This window comes from Falco cherrug, chromosome 4 (assembly GCF_023634085.1).
Source record: "Falco cherrug isolate bFalChe1 chromosome 4, bFalChe1.pri, whole genome shotgun sequence".
NCBI lineage: Eukaryota > Metazoa > Chordata > Aves > Falconiformes > Falconidae > Falco > Falco cherrug.
In genome coordinates this window covers 70,074,045-70,096,984 of record NC_073700.1, presented here as the reverse complement: position 1 = coordinate 70,096,984, position 22,940 = coordinate 70,074,045, and the positions used below count along the sequence as shown (strand labels likewise).

The following is a 22,940-nucleotide window of genomic DNA, read 5'->3' as shown; positions in this document are numbered from 1 at the left end:
TTGACAGCACGGGGGCAATCCCCACCCAGCAGCTGCAGGCAAGCAGCCGCCTCGGGGAAAGGGTCCCCGGAGGGGTGCGCGCTGCCTCCGCACTCGCGGAGGGGCGTGGGACAGCCCTGGGCACCCCAGAGGTCCTGCCTTCCCGCCCCGGGTAGGGCTCGCCCCGTCCCCCGCCGGGACGAGCGGCCGCTGGGCTGCGCGGCGGGGCCCGCCCCGCCGGCCCGGCTCCCCCCGTGGGGCGGGGAGGGCGCTGCCGCAGTGACTGCAGTCCCGCGGAGAGCTGCGGAGCCGCCCGCCCCGCCGCAGCCGGGCTGCCTGCAGGTGAACTGAAAGTCGTCGGGCAGAGGGAGGCGGCGGCGGCGGAGGAAGCGTGCAGCCCGCCCTGCGCGCCGCAGCCCGCGGAGGCTCCGCGCCGCCCCCGGCTCTCGGCGGCGGCTGCACCCCGGCGCTGCGCAGCGCTCCGCGCAAGTGAGTGGCACCCGAAGTTTGCCTTCCCGGGGGGGGGGGTGACCTTGGGGCGGCTGCGCCGTGGGCAGGTGGGGCTGAGCAGGGCGGGGGCCGGGCCCGTGGGGCTGCGCCCCCCTCCCGACGGCGCTGCCCGGGCCGCCAGCGAAGTTGGGGAGGCGACGGGCCGGGCGGCGCGGCCGCGGCGGGGAGCGCGGCGGGGAGCGCGGCGGGGAGCGCGGCGGGGAGCGCGGCGGGGAGCGCGGCGGGGAGCGCGGCGGGGAGCGCGGCGGGCCGGGCTGGTTCGCCCGCGCCGCATCGCTTGGCTGGGCTGGCCGGCCCCGTGCGTGCCTCTGCTTGTCTTCCGCTTGTGAGTAAACTTACACGTATGTCAAACTTAGAAGTTACTTATTGGTAGGCATGGAGTACCACAAAAATTACTTTTCCTCCAGAAATATGAAGGGGAGGGGGCGTGGATATTGTGTGCGTTGACTGTAGTCAGAAGCTTTCCGCAACAGAATTACTGTGCTCTTTGGAGGGGAACAGCACCCCCCCGCCACCCCCCCAGCCCTTAAGAACCTGCCGTTTGAGCCCTGCGGCCGAAAGCGTAGCTCCCCAGGGACCTCAGGTGCAGGGTCCCGAAGCCTGGACCCCCTGCCCTGCTCGCAGGGACCCGTGAGGGTGGAAGATGCTCAGTGGGATGTTTTGTGTGTGTCTTTTTTTTTTTTTTTTTTCTTCCGTGTGTTTGCCCTGAGGTATGATGTGCTGTCAGCTGAGGGCCAACTTCTGCTGCTGCTTCTGGAGTTAAAGCAAAACTATTGTTAACTTCCAGAATAGCAGAATTTGGCTTGTTGGTGTTTGGCAAAGTTCAGCCCCTGCATTGGTGAGCATGGGGATGTAAATTTCTCAGAACATTTAAATGTCATCTTTAGTGGTGGTTGGCTGGGTGTTTTTTTGTCTTTTTTTTTTCTTTTTTTGTGTGCGCTGCGGTTTAAAGTCAGTCATTCTTAATTTGCTTTCATTTCTTGTTCTTTTTCTCTCCTGATACGTTCAAAATACTTGTGTGGAGCTCTGCAGATGAGCGTTACGTACTGCCCAGGGAAATCACCCGCAGACTGTTTGCGTGTCTTGGGTTACTCAGGCTGCATGGACAGTAGCTTTTTCTTATTGTAAAAGCATAGTTAGGCTATTAGACAAAGCAGTGCCTAATATCAAATATTAAGATGTAATTTTGTAGACTTTTAGTAAACTGACTTTCTGCAAGTTAGAGGAAAATCAAAACCAATTTATTTTTTTCTTCTGACCTTGTGAACTGTGTGAAGCAAAGCGCAGCGAGTATGCAGTGCGTAGAAGTCTGTATCACCTAACAATGATGTTTTTACACAGTGACCAAGCTAGAAGGTCTCTGACTATATATAACCAGGGCTTGCTTTCTTAACTGTATGTTTACCAAGAAATAAAACCTAATCTTGAATTCCTTTGAAAGCACCCAAACTAATGCATGTGGGAAGTTCTGTGCACTTAGCTGGTCTTGCTGTATGTACGGTGTCCAGGGTGCAGCGTTGATAGTGCACAACTCTTTCTGCAGCCAGAAACTTCCTCTGACTTCGTACTGTGTGTACCTGGAGCTCTGACTGATGTGCACAGGCCCAAAGATTTTTATACAATGTCATAGTTCAGGCCTGCGGGTTTTAGAGAACCTTTATCCACAGATCACTGCAAAATTAGAGGTTTAGTACTTAGTATTTTTAATGCTTCTGTGCCTGGAACTATACTGTTTTTTCCTGTATGGCAGATGAACTACTGTTTTGACAATTTGTTATAGTTTAGACCGGCTGTGTTTTCTGAAGCATTCAATGTACAACAATAAAACTACTGCATTTAGTTATTTTTTTTTTCCCCTGGAATATGCTTCCCCCCTCCTCTGTAGAAGCACTGCCTTTGTATTCCTATTCATCATGGGTTTTGTGTGGGTTTTTTGTTTGTTTTTGTTTGTTTTTGGCTTTTTTTTTTGAACAGATAGATGTTCTGAATAGCTAACTTGCTGCCTACCCGCTTATGCTATTTGAAATTGCAATCTCCTGTTTATTGCTTTGTGATAAATTACTGTTATTTAACTCGTATAACTGTGCTGTTACTCCATACATGTAGCTTTGGGCTTCGGCTATAGGAAGAGGTGGGAAATGTTAGCTTGCCTTTTTTCTGACATATTCCTAAGGAAGCCAGTGCTCTGGTATGGCAGAATTATTTCTTGGGAGAATAAATTCATTCCTCTACGCTGAAGGTTAAAGCTTGGCAGCTCTCTAGTGTGGAGTCTTGTGTAATAGCTGCTGTCTGGGCAGTGGTTTTGTTGGGGCGCAGATGACGTCTAGGCTGCTGTTGGTAATAGTTTGGATTTTGTAAGGTTGCCCTTAATTGAACAGCTCTCTTGTGTTTGACATTTACTGTGACCTCTTGCTGTAAGCAAAGGGAGACAGTTAATGATTTTGAAGCTTGTCTTTCACTCAGAGTTGAAAATGAGATGTTTAGTTCTAGTTCCTGTTCTCTCAGCCATGGTTGAAATTTCACTTTTTTGGTTATCCTATTGCATCCCTATTACACTTAGGATTTTTATATACATCCGGAAAAATTTATGCATGTACTGAGAACCTAGGTACTTAAAGGTTGTTTTGTAGATACAGAAATCTTAAAGATAACAATTATAAAAATAAGCAAGTCTTATGTTGATTAATCAGTTACTGTTTGCAGAGGACTGATAGAAGTTAGAAGCAGTGAAGAAAATGAGGAGAAAGTAGACTATAGGTGGCAAATATGGGACTAAGAAAAAGGACAACACTGAAGCAAGAAGCAGAGGACACAAAGCAAGCTGAAAGGGAGGGAAATGAAGAAAGCTGGGAAAGTGGGGTGGAACTAATGTTAGCTGACAGGGAAAGAGGTAGAATGTGGACTTTCTTTTTCTATTTGATCCGTCACTTACATCCAGTTGTAATGAGTTAACAATCTGATGGAGGATGAAAGGTTATTTTTACTTACCACTCCTTGTGCTGAATCTGTGTTTGGCACTGTTGTGGTAGGCAGAATCTCAAGCCTGTAGAGAGGAACTGTATTGCAGACCCAGCTAGTTATCTTAGTCCGCTTCTGATAACTGATTAATCAGTTTTGTGTACTACCTCAGTACTGGGCTTTTCTGCTCAAGCGGTCCATGTGACTGGTTTGTCATGATACCTGTACGTGTTTGCACCCCAGCAATGGTACCAAAACTGGCAACTTGCGCATTCGAAGGATGGTTGATGGTAACTGCTTTCCCTCATAAATAGCCTGGCTGGAATGCAAATTGCTGACCTGGGGTGAAGGTCTTTCCAGTCCATTGCAATTACTTGGGCCTTTGGACCTCTTCCAAAACAGTGCTTTTCAACTAGGCATTGCTGATTCTTTAATTCTGCAAAAAATAAATTGCTTTTCCTTGAATGTGTTGTGCAGTGGTGCAAAGGGATTTTCTTCTGTCATACCAAACATCTAAATCCTCCTGACTGAAAGAAATGAGGTCCTTGGTCTTGATCCAGTGAAGACGTGCACATAATGCTTGACATGAAGTTTATCTGTAAGTCTCTCTAGATTTGTATTTGTAGATTTGGATTCATTAAAGATGTCTGGGAACTTGTATACATGGTTTATATATGCAAGACTGCTCCTATTTTTTTTTTCTTGACACAGTTGAATAATAGTGTTTCTTCCATTTTTCGTCTAATAGAAGCTGGAATTGGCTATATTCTTGAATGCCTCAGAGTTCATTAAATAATGGGATGATAGTTTTCCAAGCCAGCATGAAATGAAGTAACTATAAACATGTACATAAAAATCAAGAAAAACACTGAGGTATTTGTTGCTAACGCTGAGGTATGCTGCTGGATCTTGGCGTAGTAATGTTATTTGTGCCAGGGTGATGGGTCATGCCAGGAACAGTAACAGGTTCTGTGGCAGGGACAGAATGGATTGGGGCAGTGCAGTGCTCCCTCCAGAAATATCCCTTGATGGATGGTAAAGTTCATGTTTTTTTGATTAAGAGGATATTAAAATGATCAGTTGTTAGCTCTTTTGTTCCAGTTTCCTTGGGTGGGGGAAGTGGAACAAACCCTCTTTTAGCTCCCATTGGAAACCTCTCAGGAAACCCTTGTCTGATTCATTGGAGTATCTCCAAATCACTTGATACGGTGTTTGAGTTTGTGCAGTTTAATGGTAAGTCTGTAAAATCTTGTGGACCCTGGGTGGTTTTTTAGTACAGTGTAGCTTTTGTATTTGTTACTGTATAGCTCCTTTCCTTGTTATCTCTTCCTTCTTCCTGGTAGCATTCTGCATCTTTTTACTTCAGGCCCCAAACTGCCTCTTTCTGAAGTGCAATTTGTATGTTGCCTTTTTTCTTTTTATGCAGTAGAGGCTAAAATCAGTTTGTAGATCTTATGAGGTGCAGGGGAAGCTGTTACTTTTCTATGTCCCTTTTTAGAGCATGGTGAGATGTGAAATGGTGCCTATGTGCAAGTCAGTAGGGATTTGGTTGAGAGCACCATGGGATGGTTGAGGTTGGCAGGCATCTCTGGAGGTAATCTTGTTCGGCCTCCCTGTTCAAGCAGGATCACCTGGAGCTGGTTGTCCAGGTGGCTTCTGAACATCTCCAAGGATGGAGACTCCAGAGGCTCTCTGGGCACCTTGTGCCAATGCTCAGTCAGTACTGCTAAAAAAGATATGAGTTTCTTTGATGTGGAATTGTAGTGGAGTCCTTACAACTTTTGTGACTGGGGATGAATATTATGAAGGATGAAATTTAAACTAACAAAACCCACCACAACAAAAAACTTGTGGTGCTGCTCAGACTCACAAGAGTTGGCATTTTACTCTTCAGCTTGCCTACCTGGTGCTTCCCTTTCATTCAGTCTCTCATGATCTGTATCCCAAAGGAGGATTTCAGTGTTTCTTGTGCTCATGCTCGTTTCCTTCGTAAGGATGGAGCAGGAAGCCCTGCTTGCACTACTGGCTAAAGGACCCCTTAACTCTGGAAGAACGCAATTTAGTCTTGTCAGATTTAGGAGTTATGGACAACATGTGTCCCAACATACATACGTGTGATGCTAGGGCTCACCCAGCTCACGCTGGTGTGTGCTTCATCTTGCTGTTCCCACATTTGGATATGCAGTTCAAACAGACCTCTCCCTAGCTGGAGTCCCAAGTCTCACAGGAGATTTTCTGGGGAGCAAACACAATATGTATTTATTTATTAATTTGCAGTTTGTGATGTGTTCTTAGAATTTAAAAAAAATGTTACAGGTTGTGAAATGTGTCACTGCATGACTAACATTGCAACATTACTCTTTACTTTCCTTAGAATTCACTGAAACTATATTGCATAAATCCAGTCTTGCTGCATAACTAGGGTGTAACGTACATCATCATATGCATGACTGCTTATAATTAGACATTTACTAATTGTGCATAGCTTTCAACCTAGGAAGGTTCTTAAAAGTGAAATGTAGCAGTATTAACTTTTTCTTACAATTGGCTTACTAGTTCCTGTTTAAACCAACTTTTTCTTGCAGTATTGCATAAAATAGAATAATAGAAGATGCTCTACAAGCATGTCAGAGTTCAGCATTATGTTGTTGGATATTGGGATGCCAATGGGGGAAAGCTACAGGGTTCTCCTGGGGTCACATAGAACAGAACATGGACGGTAAGACAGTTAAAACTGCGCATTGCTTTAGTAATGATGAGTCCTACCTTGGAAACTGCATTCTGTTTGGCAAGAGGTCTAAATTATGTGCTTAGGAAATATCTTCTATCTTTTATTGCTATGACTTTGTATGGAGGTTACTTGGAAGTGTTTGCTGGAAAAAGTTTTGTGGAATTATTTGTCTTAATTTTTAAATCCTTAAGGATGGATTATACGTGTTTGTCATTTAGTCATAGAGTATGCAATTAGTACTTTGGCTGAACACTTATTATGCATTTAGCACGGAAATGCTTTCCATTGTAACATTTATTCTAATAAACCACATTTTAGTATGGATAATTCCCTTTTAACATAATTGGAATATGGAGCTAATACTTAGACATCTTCAGTTCTGAGACTGATGGGATAGTTGTAGTATGCTACCGCAATATCAGCGAAGCAGAATTGGAAATAAATGTGAAGGAGTTGTGTATTATAAGTATAACTGTAAGATTTTTGTACTCCATCCAGTCCTGTTTCTAGCAGTCTCATATGTGGTGGCATAGTCATTATAAAGGCTTTAATTGGCTAAAAGCTTGCCAGCTTGCATTTGCCAACTATGCTGATATCATGGCCAAACTTTTCAAGAGCATGTAGTAATCTGCAGTTGGCTGAGAACAGCGGATATAAATAGATGATATGGTGCTGAATTACAATTGATTATTGAAATTCAGCTAGTATGTACTAGATAGCCATAAAAAGGCAACTTTGTTTCCCTAATATGGGACTTCAAGTGAATGCAGTGTCTCTCTCTCTTCTTTTTTTTTTTGGGGGGTTGGGTTTTTTTTTTATTTAGCAAAGTTAATGTTTATCATAAAATCTAGCTCATAGTTTTGTGACTTTTTGCAAACACAAATCTTTTTCTGTTCTTAAAAAGAAAAGAGTTGTGGTCTATCATCTGGTTGGTTTCCAGTAGAAACAGTTCATTATTTTATTTTAGGGTTAGGCAAAAGTTGGATGAAGACTGTATTTTATACATAAATTGCTTTTCAAGCATCTTGCTTCAGAAATCATGTTGGAGAACCGCAGTATCTAGCTGATAGCCCTTTCAGAATTATTTGCATTGCCTCCTCCCAGTAATAAAGAATATTCTGGAACTTTAAAAATGGTAAACCACAAAGTCTTATTAATTGAATCAGTTTTTGCTAATCTGTGTTTTGCTCCATAATAGCGCCTTCCAGAGATTAGAATAACATTGAGATCCAATTGCATGACATGTTGTGGCATGTATTGTAAGGAATCATGGGATAAATCAGGCTGGAAGGGACCTCAGAAGATCTCTAGAGCAGCCCCCTGCTCACAGCAGGGGCAGCTGTGGTATCAGACCAGGTTGCTCAGAGCTTGATCTGGTCACGTCTTGAAAAAATGTAAGGATTGAGCCTGCGCAGCCTCTCAGGGCAAGCTGTGCTGCTCCTTGACTCTCCTCACAGGGAAAATAGCTTTATGGGGTGCATGTTTCTCCAGCCTGCATGATTGGTGTGTGCTTCTGCATTAGATCTTACCTTCATTGTGTTGCCTAACAGGAGGTTTTACAGTTTGATTTTGGAAGAAGAGAGTCAGTTCCCTGATGTAGGGTTTGACCTATGTGCTTGGGCTGTTTCTTATGCATGCAGAGAAGTTGGGTGCCTCAGAATCCAAGCTAAAAAGCTAAAACCCACTTCCTGGGGCAGGAGGTGCTGAGAGTAAGGAAATGCTGCATATGGGTTATGTTTGATACCTAAGCTCCATGGAGACAGGCTGTCGGAGGCAATGCCAAGTATTGGGTGTGCAAGAAGTCCAAAGTCTAGCATTTGCAAAGCAGTACGTGAGGCTGAGATGATGACCTAGTTCCTGAAGCTTTGTGGCTGTGTTGTGCAGCTAGAAAAGCCAACATTTAGTTGTTGACTTACCTCTGCTCCTTTGAAACTTGGGAACTGATTATGAATAGTTTGGGTAATTTTTAGGTCAAAGACAAGCAGGTTAGTTGGAAGTACTTTCAGTAGTGTTTCAAGTTACTTTGTACGTTGCTGCCTTTCAAACTAGCAGTTCTTCTGTAGTAGGTGTCATGTGAATGGTGATCTTGAGCACCTAGTTCCCACTTCCAGCATCACTTGGCATGAAAATGGGAAAGATGCTCAGCAATGCCTCAGTCTAGGTAGATTTAAACCTGCATCTCCTAACCTAGTATCTTAAGTTGCTGAGGGCTATTTATGTGTCTTCTGTTGAAACTCTGCAGCTGGATGGACAAACTTCAACATTCATGGGGGCAGGAAACTATAAAGCTATTTCCAGTTTTTAGTGAGATGATGATGATGAGGAACAGGGGCCGATTGAGCACTGATACCACTGAGCTAGTGCTCACCATTTGGAGATGCAGTCTCTCAGGCTTTATCAGTGCTGCTGTGAAGTTTCTCACTGCTGCTGTATTCACTAATGGCATTAATGATGGATACATCAGCTGTCGGCGTGCTAATAAGCATCATTAACTGTCCTCAAAGCAGCTAAATGACACAGCTGTTGAAAAGGCAGGGGTTGCACGCAGCCTCGTGTCTGAGCTCCTCTCTCAGCTCTAATGGATGGAGCTCACAGAGGGAAAACTTGGGGGCAAAAACTTGGAGGCAGATGAGACTGTGTGAGATTCTTCCTTTTGATGTTTGCCTTAATGTTAACAGAGCACCAGTGTGCACTAGAGTTGTTTGACTGGCGTATTGTTTCGGTGTTTCTGATGTTAGTGTTGAATTGCAATATGATACCTAAAAGTTTCCAAACTATGCAGTAGGCACATTAATTCTCTTTTAACTTGTTTTAACTTTAAAAAGTGTATACCTAACATGAGAAATGTTTCTTCTGTGTCTACCTGACAAAGGTGTCTTCCTTGGTTACTTGTAGGTGCAGATTTACTGGTATGTTAACTCATATTTTACTGGCTTCAAGGTGCTGTCTTGTTAATGCTAAATGTTACCATTTTTCTTGTTAAACTAACTGCCTCTGGTAGGTATTAAGTTCCTATTACTGTACTTTTGTAATTTCATAATGCAAGTCTTATAACCAATTCTTTTATGGGATTCTCTTTATGGTCTCTGGCACAGAACTTGGTCTGTAGATTGCTCAGTAAAGACCAGACCTCTGAATGCTTTATATCATTCACAATAAATTAGACTGTTCACTAGGATCCAGCAGAGCAATTAACTGCTGAGTTGTTTTTTTTTTTTCTTCTAGGAAGGAGCAAACTCTGCTCATGTTTTTGGGAGGGTTGAGAAGCGGCACACTTCTGCTGGGTGGCTGCCGTTGCAGGGCGGTGGGGGCTGGGGGTCTGTGGGGTGGGCGGGAGGTCGGCATCGCTGCCCCTTCCTAGACATGGGGTGCGTGGGCTGGGCGGCTGCCGAGGCCTCGGCCATGGGGGGCTCTGCCCCAGGGGTGGCGGCAAGGGGCTCTGCCCCGTGCCCGGCTGCGCCCCTTGCCACCCTCGGCTGAGCGCACAAGATGGGACTTGTCCTTGGCAGGACATCTGCGCCGTAGCGCTGTCGCTTGTGGGGCCCTGGGGTCAATGCCATTGTATGTGTCCAGCAGAGCTGCAGAGGTTCGGTGGGGCGCTGTGTGCAGGGCAAGAACAAGGGTCCCTTTCTTATGCAGGCTGCGGGCATGGAGCAGGCTTCTGGAGTTGCTGGCAACTTTTCACGAACGATGAAGTTTTACTTTTTTCTTACTAGCTTTGTTTTTATGGCTCACATTTTAAAAATTCTGAACAAATATCTGTAAAGGGCACTGAGGAAGCTGAAAATTATTAAGATTTAAATATATGAAGTATGGTGATGTAAATATTTAAAATCTAATAACATTTTAAAAAATAAAATATTTTTAAAAAAATCTCATTTATTCTTTCCCTCCTTTGGTAGATTGTTCTAGTTGGAGGCAATCCTGAATGGGGTTCTGTTGCTCACCCCCGCAAAGGGAACTCCCATTTTCTGCAAGTGTTTAACTGCTTGTCTGCTCTGTCTTACACAAGAGGAATTCAGTAAAGGTGTTCTTTATCCCAAAGAATTTCAAAGAACAGCAGAGATCTAAACCGTCTAAATTTATAATAGCTTTATGGCTTTTCTGTTTGCTGAAAACAGTTCTTTTCTTGACTAGATTTCTGATTTCAAGGCACCTAGCTAAGTGCAGATGTTCTTGTGCACAGCAACTGATGTACCACTTGTGTACGTGTGTGTGTACGCGACTTACCCATCTGCCTGGGGTGTTAAGTCCCTGGGCTTACACCTGAAGTGGTGTCAAGGGTGCAGAGATGTGTAAGGAACAGCATTTGGATGCTTTCACGTATCCCAAATGGAAGCTGTTCTGCTTTACTCTTCCATTTGCTGGAATTAATTTCAAGTGGAAAGTATGTTAAGAGCAACTTCTGTTTACAGAAGCACGCATCATTGCTGAAGAGACCTGGAAGCATTTTAATCTGCCTGTTGATTTCTCGTGTTTCTATTCCTCTGCCTTTGCTCTGTTGCTGCTGTGTCTGTTTCTGCAGTTTTCTCATTATGTTCCTCCCGTTTGTCCCAGGAAGAGTCCTTGAGCTGTTCCTGCCTGCCTGGGTAGCGTACAGCATGCCCTGTGTTTTGTTCTGCAGCTGTTGGCATCATCTCTGCTTGGCCCACGGATGGGAGGGAAAATGGGCTCTTCCCAGCTTACATTGTGCTATGCAGTTCCATTAGTTACATATCATATAGCATAATGCGGCATAACTTGCCCCTCAGCAGAGTCCCCTTCTCTCAGGGCAGTTCTTGGACCTGCCTCTTGTATGTGCAGTGGCAGATTTTTGCATCATTTGCCCCTTGTGTGAATTCTTGTACTTCAGGGAAGGGGAAGCAAAGAGGGAAAAATACACTTTAGTTTTTCTTTTTCTTTTCTCCTGCTTATTGTGGTGGTGAGTAATCTTCTCCAGATCCCAAATATTAAAACAAAAGCCTGCATCTGGCCCAGACCAAAATCCCGTTCTGGTGCTGGGAAGAGCAGGGTGGGAGGTGATAGCTGGGGCACATGGGCGTTTGGTGAGCACCCTGACTGCAACTTGGTGGGGATATGCTGGCCTCTCCACCTGGCTGCCACACTCAAACCCTTGCACTTTCCAGGGCTTTGCACTGAGAATGGTGTTTCCTTTGGGGAGCCTTAATCTGAGTCTTAAAAATGCATGTGAGCTAATGGGGCAGGAGAGTGAAAAGCAAAATGTGTGAAGGCATTGCAGAGCCATGGAAGAACTGGGCAGCTCATGTTTTCTGAGGTGCACGAAAAAGCTTTAACATTTAGAATTTAATTTTCTTTGATAATCTCCTTATTCACCATTAAATTAGTCTTCAGGTATTCTAACCTGTGTTGTTCATCACCTTTCTTTGCTTTCCGCATCGTGTCATTTAGGAGCAGACTGTGCTGCCCAGTCACAGGAGTATCTTGAGAAGGAGCTGGCTTCTGCCTCTTCTGAAAAGCAAAATCCTGAAATACATTAGTGTTTTTAATGCAAATTTTAAAATAGCTGGACTTTTATTTTTCTTTTGCTTTTTTTTTTTAATATACCTAAATCTCAACATTTTGACCGCAGATTCTCTTATTTGAAATCAATTTTCTGATTTCTGTCTACCTGTTTGTTGGCTATATCAGGAAGTGCTACAATCTAAACAACTGAAGTTAAGAGGTCTGTCTTCTACCAAAAGACTGGTGTTTCGGGTAGGAGACACACAGCATTAAAAAACACAGTTTGATAAATATTTGAGGGGAACAAGCTTCTAGACCTTTTTGAAGGTGAGTGTCTTAGAGGGGAATCAGTTATAGAATGAAAGAGTAATAGGAAGTATATATTACAAATTAAAAAATGTGGGCATATATTTTTTTCCTAAATGAAAAGTTTAATTATAAAAATTACCATGGAGATTCAGAATACAGCATTTTACTCCATTTCATTGAGGTTTATAATTTGTAGTCTTGAAGTTCCAGCACAAGAAGCCATGTCATATAAGAATTTGAATTGTTAAGAAATATTTTCGTCCAGTGGAAAAATCTTCAAATACAAATTATATATTCAGTGTATGTCCTAAATAGAACATGAAAAGGTTCTAAGATGATATCTTAAGAGACAGTAGTCTTCCAGATCACACTCCTTTTTCTGTAGGTAAAGAGATAATTTATGGCTTGTTGATATTAAAGGGATTTGTGGTAATCGGTGTTCCTCACATAAAAGAATGTATAAGCAACATCAACTAATAATGCAGGTCTTTGATTGTCATCTGTAGCTTTACTTTAAACATTATGAGCATTGCTATTTAGCCAGTCTGGGATTAAATTAAATCTCTGAGCTAATTTAAAAACAAACAAACAACACCCCACCCCCCCACCCCCCACCCCCCCCCCCAACAAAAATCTAGAAGAACTGTGGACTGAACGTAAGTTTGGCAGTACAATGTTTTCTTGTCATATGGTATTTAGAAAGCTGAGTTTTCCCAAAGTTGAATCTTTGCATGGTATCGTGTTCCTTTGAAAACTTATTAGGAATGTAAATTAGGTGCATTGCTCAATTTTGCACAAGGGGCTCACCGGAAAAGTAATTCTCAAACCTAGTAGAGTTAGTCTGAAATACTGGGGGTGGTAGACATGTGGCTGGATTTTTTTTTTCTTTTTTCTTTTGCTATTCAGGATCTGTTATTTAAAAATTCACTCTGTAATAAATTCTCCAAATCAGACCTATAAATGTTGTTGGTTGAGCTTGTAATCCTTCACTTCAGTATTTCATTATTACATTTCTCTTTTTTTTTTTTCTTCAATTTCAGAAGCACTGTCTCTGCAAAGACAGGATTCCATGATAATTTATAAACAGAATGTGTGTGTGTGTATATATATGTTTGTAAATGTGTGTGTATATGTATGTATGTAAAATTGAGCTATATGGGTACATATTTCATTTTGTATTTTTATACAAATATATTGACGCTTCAAAAAATTCTTTTGGATTAACAGTCTTATTCATTCAAAGAGTGCAGTTATAAAATGGACAAATATTTTGATGGTCCAGAAACTTTTATTTTTAGGAACTAAATTAAGAATAGTGAGGCTGTAAGAAAGAACTGAACAATCCCTCCATCCTCAGCTCTCTCTGCTTCGGTCCCCTTGAATCTCCTTCGAAAGAGAGCTTGCTGCCTGCAGCACCTTCCTAGCCGAAAGTTAACCGCTTCTTCCTTATTGTGGGTGGTGAGAGATCTTGGTGAGGTCATTTGGGGAGCAAGTCAAGATCCCTGAAGTTGGTTTGTGGAAGACTGCTTGAGCTCCCACCACTGGGGATTGAAGGGTACCCTCAGAATCCCTCTGCCCGAGAGCATAGAGGTGGTTCTGTTCATGTCGTATGTGACTTCTCTGCTTTAAAGTTGAAACTGAGTTCATGTTTATTTCTTTGAAAGTTTCATATTTAAAAATGAAGAGTAATTACCTGTAGTGGCACACTAAATAAACTGCTTTTTTCCTCTTCAGAAACACTTTACCCCTGGAGTATTCAGCAGCGGCAGTGTAAGTCAGTTGCTGTGTTCAGATAATATGATTTCTTTCCTGGCCCTGCTTTCTTGCTGAACTTTTATCTTGCTAAAATGAATATTTTACGATTAAGAACACTTGGTCACATCTGGTACTTCTTGAAAATGGTTGCTTTTCCAAGAATAGCATGCAAACACAAAATCGGAATCGTAAGCAGATGTTTGCTAATATGGCCATAGATAACCTTTCAGCTTCATGCTTAATTTTCATAAATAACCATCTGTAAAGAATGCAGATTAATGGAGAACAGAGATAATCTCTGTCAGTGTTAATATGTTAACTTTACTGTGTTGCTGATGTTGTACTTGTTACTATAAAATAGCATTATTTATTGTATAAAATTGTCAACTGCTGTTTTCAGAAAAGTGACATTTTGTCTTTGCTTTTTTACAACCTGGAAATGCTTGCCTTTTTTTTAAAGAACACAAGGTGACTACCTGGGTCAATGAGATTGCTAATTATGGCTTAATTCTTCCACCCATCTACATGTTGTTTGTCAGAGTGCTGCAGAATGGAGGGAATTTCTGGCTTTTTGTTTGTCTTTGCATTTTCAGTGAGCTTGGCATGGCTTTCGCAGCAGAGCTGGTAAAAGTAGGCATTGGCTCCCTTGACTGCTGACTTCAAAGCAGCACATTTAAGCTTATTTAAAATAAATACAAATAAATCTGTTCATAAGGCAGGCCAGTATCCTTTGGTTCTCTTCTTACATTATTCCCTTTTAAAATTATATTTAATAGTTTTGGATAGTTCAGCTTACAGATGTAGGTGACAGTGGTTTTCCTTCACTGAAAGGTCTGCTGGTCACCACTGGAGCGGGAGGCAAAGGAGTAAGCTGTGCTGCCCACTGCCTGTTCCCTTCTGGAAGGGTCCTTGTCATGGTGGGGCCTCAATTAGTGGCAGAACGTAGTCAGATGCCGTCACAGGGAAGGCATGACATGGGACAATGTCAGAAGTGTCCCTTAAACAGTAGGAGCCATGGTGCCTGGATGCTGTAAGCAGGAGGCAACTGCTACCTGTGTTCTGCTGAGGCACCTGGTATGTCGTGTCTTTAGTGCAGCTCTTGATGGTGGGTTGGGAGTTCAGGATGGGGGTAACTACTTGTGCATCTGAAAAATAAGTGTCGGCAGAGGCAAGTTTGGAAAGCAATGTGAATTACCAAATCTGCTTGCCCAAAGGATGAACCTTGTAAAGGAGAGGTGTGAAGCACATTGGTGTGGTGCTGCCTGGGCCGTGCCACCAGCTGGATCCTGGACTTTTTAGTTTAGAAGCTTTGGAACCTCTCACTTGATAAGAATATTGACATTCCTCAGAAACAGAGCTGCACATGAGCATAGAAACTACCTCTCAGCTTCCAAATTTGTAGATGATGTAAAAAACTGTTTTGGGAAAAATAACACAGAGCTGAGAATTCATTAGTGTTGCTCGCATTATAGTTGAAATACCTTCAAAGAGAAGCTAACAATTAAAATAAGTTCAGAAGCAGAGGAACCTTGCAGGCATTAGAGAAGGGGTGGGTAGAGGCTTATGTGCTAACAAAATATCCCCAGCTAGAATATTATTTTACATCCCCTGTTCTCTAGTTAGTTCCCTTGGTAATTTACAATTGAAAAATAAAATTTACAATTATAGCTGATTAGATATTATGAGTTTTCAACAAAGCATGTTTGTGTTCTGTATGCAATTATTACAGAGTTGCTGGGCACAACTTGGTAGTTGAATTTGCGTTATCTTTTGTGTTCAAGCAATTTAGCCTCTTCTGTTTTGTATGAAGAATGAACTGTGTTGTCCTCAAACTACAGCAGTCTTTGGATAAATGATATTTTATATGATTTTTTAAAAACCAGTTATTCTTTTCCAGCTTTATAATGAAAAATAACCTAATTTAGTCAAGTATAGTCTATACAAAATATTTTGATTATGCCAGTGGTGATTGCGTAGACTGCATTCAGGTTTAAATAAGCAGTGTTGCTCTTCTCCATTTGGAAGACATAAACCCAGCAACACTTTCTGGCTCCTCTTCCTTCTGCTGGTTCACTTACCTGTATGTGTTCAAGTTCAGCCCTTTTAAACATAGATGTGAATCTGTGGTTCTTCTTAATGGATTGTCTGGGCTTGTTCTGAAAAATGCTACTTGTGCATCTTGATGTGGATGTTGGAGGCAATAATAAAGCATCTTTCCAGCGTGGCGCTCTTTCGCTGGGAAACTGAAGCAAGGAGAGGCAGAGGCACTGAGATTCTGCCTTTTGCTTTCTGTTTGGGTAGTTTGAGACTCACTAATGCAGCTACTGGGTTTCAGATGTGACCAGAGATTCCCTGCTGTTAAGCAGTGTTCCTAAAACTACTTTTGCTTTGAAGTTTTGAGAGAGCATAAGCTGCAATCATCAACCTACCAGACTTTGTGAGTATGGACTGTTGGTCTTAAGCTTAGGAAATATCACTTAAATCACTGTCAGATGCAAGTTAAAGAGCAAATTGCATAATTATATCTCAGCCTTCTGGTAGATTCACATTAATTGGTGTACTTTGAATAATGCTTATTGTTTTAAGGTATTATCACCTTGGACCTAAATCACATCAGTTGCATAATCTTTAAACTCATTATTCTTGAATGATGGTAAATAATGTTACTGTTCTTCTAAACTTTCTTGCTTCTAGGTATAACATTTTATTTGAAATGACTAAAAGTAACTTGCCCGTTTCCGGGATTCATTCATTTGTTTTGGTGAAACAAAGCTGATAGTATTACAAATGCAGAGAGCTCACAATTTCTTCAGGCATGTATCAACTCTGCCTTGTGATGAGACAATAAAGGGTAGCTGATACTTCAAAATTCGGATCGTCTGTTTGCTAACAACTCTGCAGGGGATTGCTGCTGGGTTAAAAACGTTTGGTTTTGAGATCAGGGGGTTATTTTCTGGTGTGTATAGCTGTTAAATTGCTCATACTTCCAGCTTTAATTGCATTTTAACAAACAATGTTTGGTTAGTCAACGTTGATGTGTTTTGCAGGGTTTTCAGCTGTGGTGATGCCACAGCTGTGTGTGCTGCCGGTTTCAAAAGCGGCTTCGGCACATTCACTCTTGACTCACTTTTTTTCTGTTTTAGGTTTCCCGAAGCCACAGCTTGCTGGCAGCCACTGTGCTGGGATGCCCCGGCATGCCTCATGGCAGAGCTACCCGGCCGCCCCGCTGGAGCGTGGCGCTCCCCTGTAGGGAGCTGGGTAAGTGTGAAAGCTCGTCCCTGGTGTAGAAAACACTGCCTGCATCTCTCCTGTGTTCGGACACAGTGGTATCTGTGACAAACCTGGCGATATGGGTTGTTTTGATCGGCCCCTTCTAGTGCATCTTACCGTGCTTTCCTGGCTTCATGTACATCGGAAGAAGGTCTGCTAGCTAGTGATGGATGCATGTGTGGCTTTTTTTATTTCTGATGTGCTTGGGAGACAGCTTCCTCTGGAGAGGTGGTTTTGTGTTTGGTAGATGGGGAGGATATAGAGGCAGAGTTAATAGGCGTTGAAAATGTTTCCTAAGATGTGAGTTGTCCCTTCATTGTCCCCCCCCTTTTTTTTTCATATACAAAAGGTAAACGTTGGGGCAGGGAAGATAGGTTAGAGGAGGTGCATCTGAAACATCCTCCAGCTCCCCTCTTTTAAAAATAACGTTTCTTGAAGACTGTTGTGGTTTTCCTGGGTTTTCTGCCATGAACTGTGTTGATTTGTTTCACACACTGTGAGCCCCATCACATCTTCCATGTACTGCTAAAATTTGTTAGGGGATGTTACCTGCTATAAATAATTACTCTCTATGTGGTACTCCGGTTGAATCATTTCGCTTCTGCAAAACTAAGGTGTAGTGGGTAGCTGGGACCTCCTGTCTGACCCTCTAAGAAAGGCATTTGGCTGTGTTTAGTGTCTGAATTGGAACAGGGTCGTTTTTATGATTTTATCAGCGTATAGATCAGTATGTCTGCTAGGGAGCCTTGCTGAGCCACAGCAAATGTGGCTTACAGTTCTCATCTTTGGGCATAAATCTAGGTATTTACGTGTCCAGTGGTTGTGGGTTTATGGATGGTTATCAGCTGTTAGACACAATTGTGGACTTCCAGACCTGGATCCTTATCCTGATAGTCCTGACAAGGAGTCCCAAGGGTCTAAGGGGAGTCTCTAGGAATTAATCCAGCTGTGCTGTGTGTCCAAGGGGGAGGACGATTAAACTACCGATTGGCATCTGAGAGTTTGCTTTAACTGCATGTATGGGCAGGAAGGAGAGATGTATTCAAAATGAAGAAATATTAAATATGGTTTTGTATAACAAAACCCAGTGCAGCTGAATCCTCTTGAACAGTCTGGAGCCTGAATACAGCAGGCAGAGCTGAGAAGAAATTAACCTGTTTTATGTAGATAATACAGGCCAATGCTGGGATGGTTCCTCAGATTTTTGGTTTAGGAAGCTTGTAGATTACTGATGGACTGTTGCCCTTTGGATTTAGTTTAGACTCTGACAAGAATTTATTTTGATTCTCTGAATTCCCTGAGGCCAAATACTTGCTTTTTTGGTCTACCACTGTAGCTGCTTTACTAAGTGCCAGCACATTTATGCAGTGATTGTCATCTATTGTCAGTGTCTGAATTAATGGGGGGAGATGCTGCTGGTTTTGAAAAATAGTCTGATTCTTGGGAAGGGATCTTTTGAAGTCATGCTATTAACCAGTTATTTTCCATCTTGTCCTGTCATCTTGTTTGGAAGAATATGATTGAGAGGGAGAGGCTTTTCTGCCTAGAAGCCCATGAATTCAGAGGGCAGTCTGTTGAGCCTGCCCTGCTTTCCCCTGGAATGGAGACTGCATGGGCGAGGAGTCTGTCTGCACGATCAGGGCTAATAACTTACTTTGTTGAACTGGACCACTTTGGTAGATCTTGATAACTCAGACTGAGGCTGGTTGTTGTGGTGCCAGAGGGGTGGTGCGCTGGGGCAGCTCCTTCGGGAGGACCTGCAGCAGTGGCGGGTGATGGCTGTTGCTGTGAAGCGGTGTGAATTGCTGTGCCGCAATGTGAATTGCTGTGCCACCCGTGTTGAAGTGAAGCAGCTTGTGAAATCATTGTCAGCAGAGCACCACCAATATGCTGGTAACAGTCACTTTAACTTCTGGTCATGTCCTGTTCAGGGAATAACCATGTTGAGGGCCACGTTTGTGCTCTGTGCCCCTGGAGGGATTGCGCTCTTACTTGCCTCTTCGGTAGGTGGTGGCAGCAACCCCTGCTCTTCTCATCTTGAGTTCTGATTGATGGAGTTGCCTTGTCACTGGGTTTTATGAGACTAAACTATCATCATTATCTCAAGTGCTTGAAGCTGTTTCTCTTCATCATGCTTTGCCCTTGTTATTGGCTGCCTTTAGATAGACTGTTTAAATTCACCTTACTGCTATTGCTGTGGTTGTGAGGGCCAGGTGCAGAGTCTATGCAAGACATCTTCCTTGAATCTGAAGTACTACTATTTTTTTTAAGTAGGTTTAGTACTCACAGGTGACCTCCCATTTGGATTTTTGCTATTAACTCAAGCTGGGAGACAGTAAAGCTTTGAAGTGGAGTGTGGGAAGGTGGTGTCTTAGTCTTTCCCTCTAAATCTGATTAATGCCACTCCAACCTTTAGTATCTCCTTTAAACACATCTTTTCCAGATTTTTTTAAATGCTTTCCACAGTTGATTGTTCGGTTCATTTATTTTATTTAGAATAGTGTGGGTTTAATTCAGTAGAAATTTGCCTTATGATTGTTTTTAATGGTGCTGTTACGTGTGAGCACTTTCCAGCGGTAGATTTTTTTTTGGGGGGTGTGAGGTGTGTGTCGGTTGATTCGCATCCAGCCAAGACTGGCATTCATGGCAGGTTGATTCTTGATTATACGAATAAGTGGTTTTTAGCTAGTTCGGCTATACCAAACAAAAGGAATCTGTTAGGCAACCTGATCTCACAATGGAAACAGTTATGTGGCTGGGGCACTGCAGCATACAGTTTGAAGTTCAGTTTGAAGTTTCCCAGTGCTAAGCTGGAGTTTTGCTGCAGCCCACTACGGTGATTTTTAGGAAAAGAAGCCACTGCAGTAGCTGGGTGGCTGGGGGTGAAGGCTGTTGAGCAGCTCAAGTTTTGTCAACTTGGCACTGCTCTACCTCTCCATCTGCCACGCTGCTTCCAGGCTTGTATTTGGAGAATCCTGTAAAAATGAGGAAGTTAAAGGGAATCTTGTGATTGTTTTTTGCTATTTATTGCTGTTACCCTTGCTGCTGGGGATATTCACTACATGTATTTGGCTAGCTGCACTAAATGCTCATCACTTACCAAACCTGCATGTTCAGAAGGTGTTATTGCTTTCACTGCTGTTTTTCAGATTTATTGTTTTTTCCTGGGGACGATGGGGAATGTGTGTGTGTTACTGGGTCACATCATATTTTTCACTTCACGTTTTCCTTCTGAGTCCTTATCGCTGCATACATATTCATGTTGGGTGTTTGTTTTGCAAGTGCCCAACTTGGAAATGGGCTTTCCTTGACAGTGTACATAAGGCACTTGCACCCTGCCTTTCTTATGCCAGTGTGCAAAGCATACCTGATACATAATTTTCACTTTCTCTTAGTCATTTGAATGAGGCAGAGTTCTTTTAATTTACAGATTCTGCCTTTGCCAGTGTGTTGCTCTCGGGACTGTTTTCTCTCCATGATCTTTTGTGTGTGTCTGGGGTGTGTGGTTTCTGCATTTCTTTTCTGCTTTCACCTTCCTTTGGATGTTAATCAAGAGGGAACATCCTAGTTGTATGGCACCCCTCTATCAGCCCATCCCTCCTTTTTATTAATTTTTTTTTTCTTTCTGGGATGACTGTAACCTTTGCCCATCCTGTCATGGGATACTTATATTGCAGATATTCTCGTGAGGTGATTGTACTGCATGGGAGGAAACTGCATGCTGAGGAAATGCTCAGTTTTCTGACCTTTTAAGCTCTACCCTGTTTCTTAAAACATTAATAGAAAAGTATTTGTATGTGCAAACTTGGTCAGTCTGGATTCCTTCACAGACCTGGCAAGTGAAGAGACTTGGCACTGAGAGTATTTCCCGATCTCTGCAGCCATTTGTAAATATATATATATATATTTATGTGATTTTTTTTTTTTAAAGATAAAATCTGCAAAATTATTCTTCTGAAGACTGCAAGATCCTGAGAGATGCAGATGGTCTTTAACAAGAGTACCGCAAGACCCCTTAATACCTTCTTCTGTCCTCCAAGATGTAGTTCTCAGGAGCTCCTGGATCCTGACATGCTGGACACAGCTGTGATGAAGAGTCCCCATATTCTTCCTTATTTTTTCCATGCTGGAACATGGAAAGTATTTTCTACTTACTGTAGCCTCCATTCTGTAGCCCTTAGCACTGCCCTGGTACGTTTTTTGGTGAGAACACAAAGATGTCTATTGTAATTGGAGACATAAATGTGTCTGGTCTCCGAGATGATAGTTCTACACCCTCTTCCCCAAGCTGTGGAAATGCTGTGTCTTCTACTGAAATCCCAGTAAGGAAGCTGTCTACCATTGTATTGTCCTGAGAGGCTGGGCTCCACACTAGCAAAGTCTCTTCGTTCTCCCTTGAAGCTCCCTCCCAGTTTTCTGTCAGCATACCAGCTTCTTTCTGGGTTTTCTGTTTGTTTTGGGGTTTTGGTGTTGGGTTTTTTTTGTTTTGGTGCGTTGGTTTTTTTGGTGTTTTTTTTTTTTTTTTTTTACTCCTAAGATTTTCACCTGCCTCTGGGCTGAAATATTCCTGCAGCTTTTGGGCTTTTAGGAGGGCCCAGGGACCTGCTATGAAGCTGCTAATGGGTTTCCCATTGCTGGCAACAGCTTGGGAGAGATCAGCAGCATCGCTTCACCTCTGCTGATCACTGGGAGTTTCTGCCATGAACTGAGCTGTTGCTAAGGGATTTAGAGATTATTTGGCCTTTGAGTGTTGGGGGCGAGCAATTATATTAAACTTTTTTCTTTAAAATGTCTGGCGAGGTGCAAGGGCTGGAATGCTGTGCTGTTGGTGCCACTTGGGTGCAGGAGAGCATGTGGTGGAGCAGAGTGATGCGCAGGCAGGCAACATGTTTTAAAAGGCAGCAGGTATCAGTCAGCCACCACTGTGAGTGTTTTCTTTTAAAACTAACCTTTGGCATATCCCAGCATTCAAAAAGAGGAAAAAAAAGATTCAGTGCTGGAATTTTGATGATGAGACATAATGTGGGGAAAATATAGCAGTGAAGTTTGTCAGTGCTGTTCAAATACTTTTCTCTGTACCACTTGTACTGCTATCTTAAATAAATTGTTCCTGTGGTATATATCATGGCTACTTTGGATTCAGTATGACATTAGGAGAAATGTCTTCAATACAGGGATTCTGTCTGGCCTAATTTTTTTTTTTTTTTTTTTTTTTGTTAGATTAATCAAGGTTTAAAAAGAATGTGTGAAATATGGTCATTGCTCCAGAATACAACAAAGTGCATGTGAACAATCATCATGGCTGTGCTAGAAAATTCTTGTGTAGATAAAACATGCTTTCTTGGGTTTAGTATGGGTTGGGTTTTTCTTTAGTGTTGTTTTAAAAAGAAAACGCCAAAAAACCACTAACATCCCAAATCAGGTAGTTTTAGAAGGCTTGGCAGCATCTAGACTGTACTGATTATGAGGAGCAGATTATTTTATTTGCTCCGAGGAGAATGTGGTTAGTAGGGACTTTGTCTTGAAAATTACTTTTTTAACACGATGAAAAATGCCTCAGTTATGTGTCACTCTTCCCTGACTGTTATTTGTGATCTTTCATTCCTTTTATTAGTAAATGAGAGGGAAAAACGTGAATAACATCAGGAAATAGATGAAGGCACACTAAACAGTAGTATGAGAACAGTAAGTTAAGCATCTGCTTTTGGTTTTTCTGGGAAATCAAGAAGGAACTGGAACAAAAAACCAGTTAGATTTTTTTTTCCCCCTTGGATTACACTTCTATCTGCTGTCAGGCTTCCCTCTACTCCTTAGAGTTTCTTTCCTCTTCTCCCCCCCTTTTTCTTGAAACAGTTACTCCATTGACATCAAGACTGAAGCCTGCAAAGGCTCCATAGTGACTGAATAATAATAAAGAGCAGAGGTTCCAAATGTTTTGATCTGGGCTTAGTTTTTCTGTTGCATT

The 22,940-nt window shown here is 42.5% G+C and overlaps 1 protein-coding gene across 1 annotated transcript in view; it reads left to right on the top strand.

The window, feature by feature from the left end:
- The first annotated feature begins 249 nt into the window (after positions 1-249).
- KIAA1217 (KIAA1217 ortholog) overlaps positions 250-22,940 on the top strand; it is a 366,098-nt gene continuing 343,407 nt past the window's right edge. The window contains exons 1-2 of the mRNA XM_055708257.1: positions 250-468; positions 16,849-16,963. Coding sequence (XP_055564232.1) covers positions 16,900-16,963 — 64 coding nt within the window. The 5' untranslated portion in view covers positions 250-468; positions 16,849-16,899. The remainder of the gene's footprint in view (positions 469-16,848; positions 16,964-22,940) is intronic.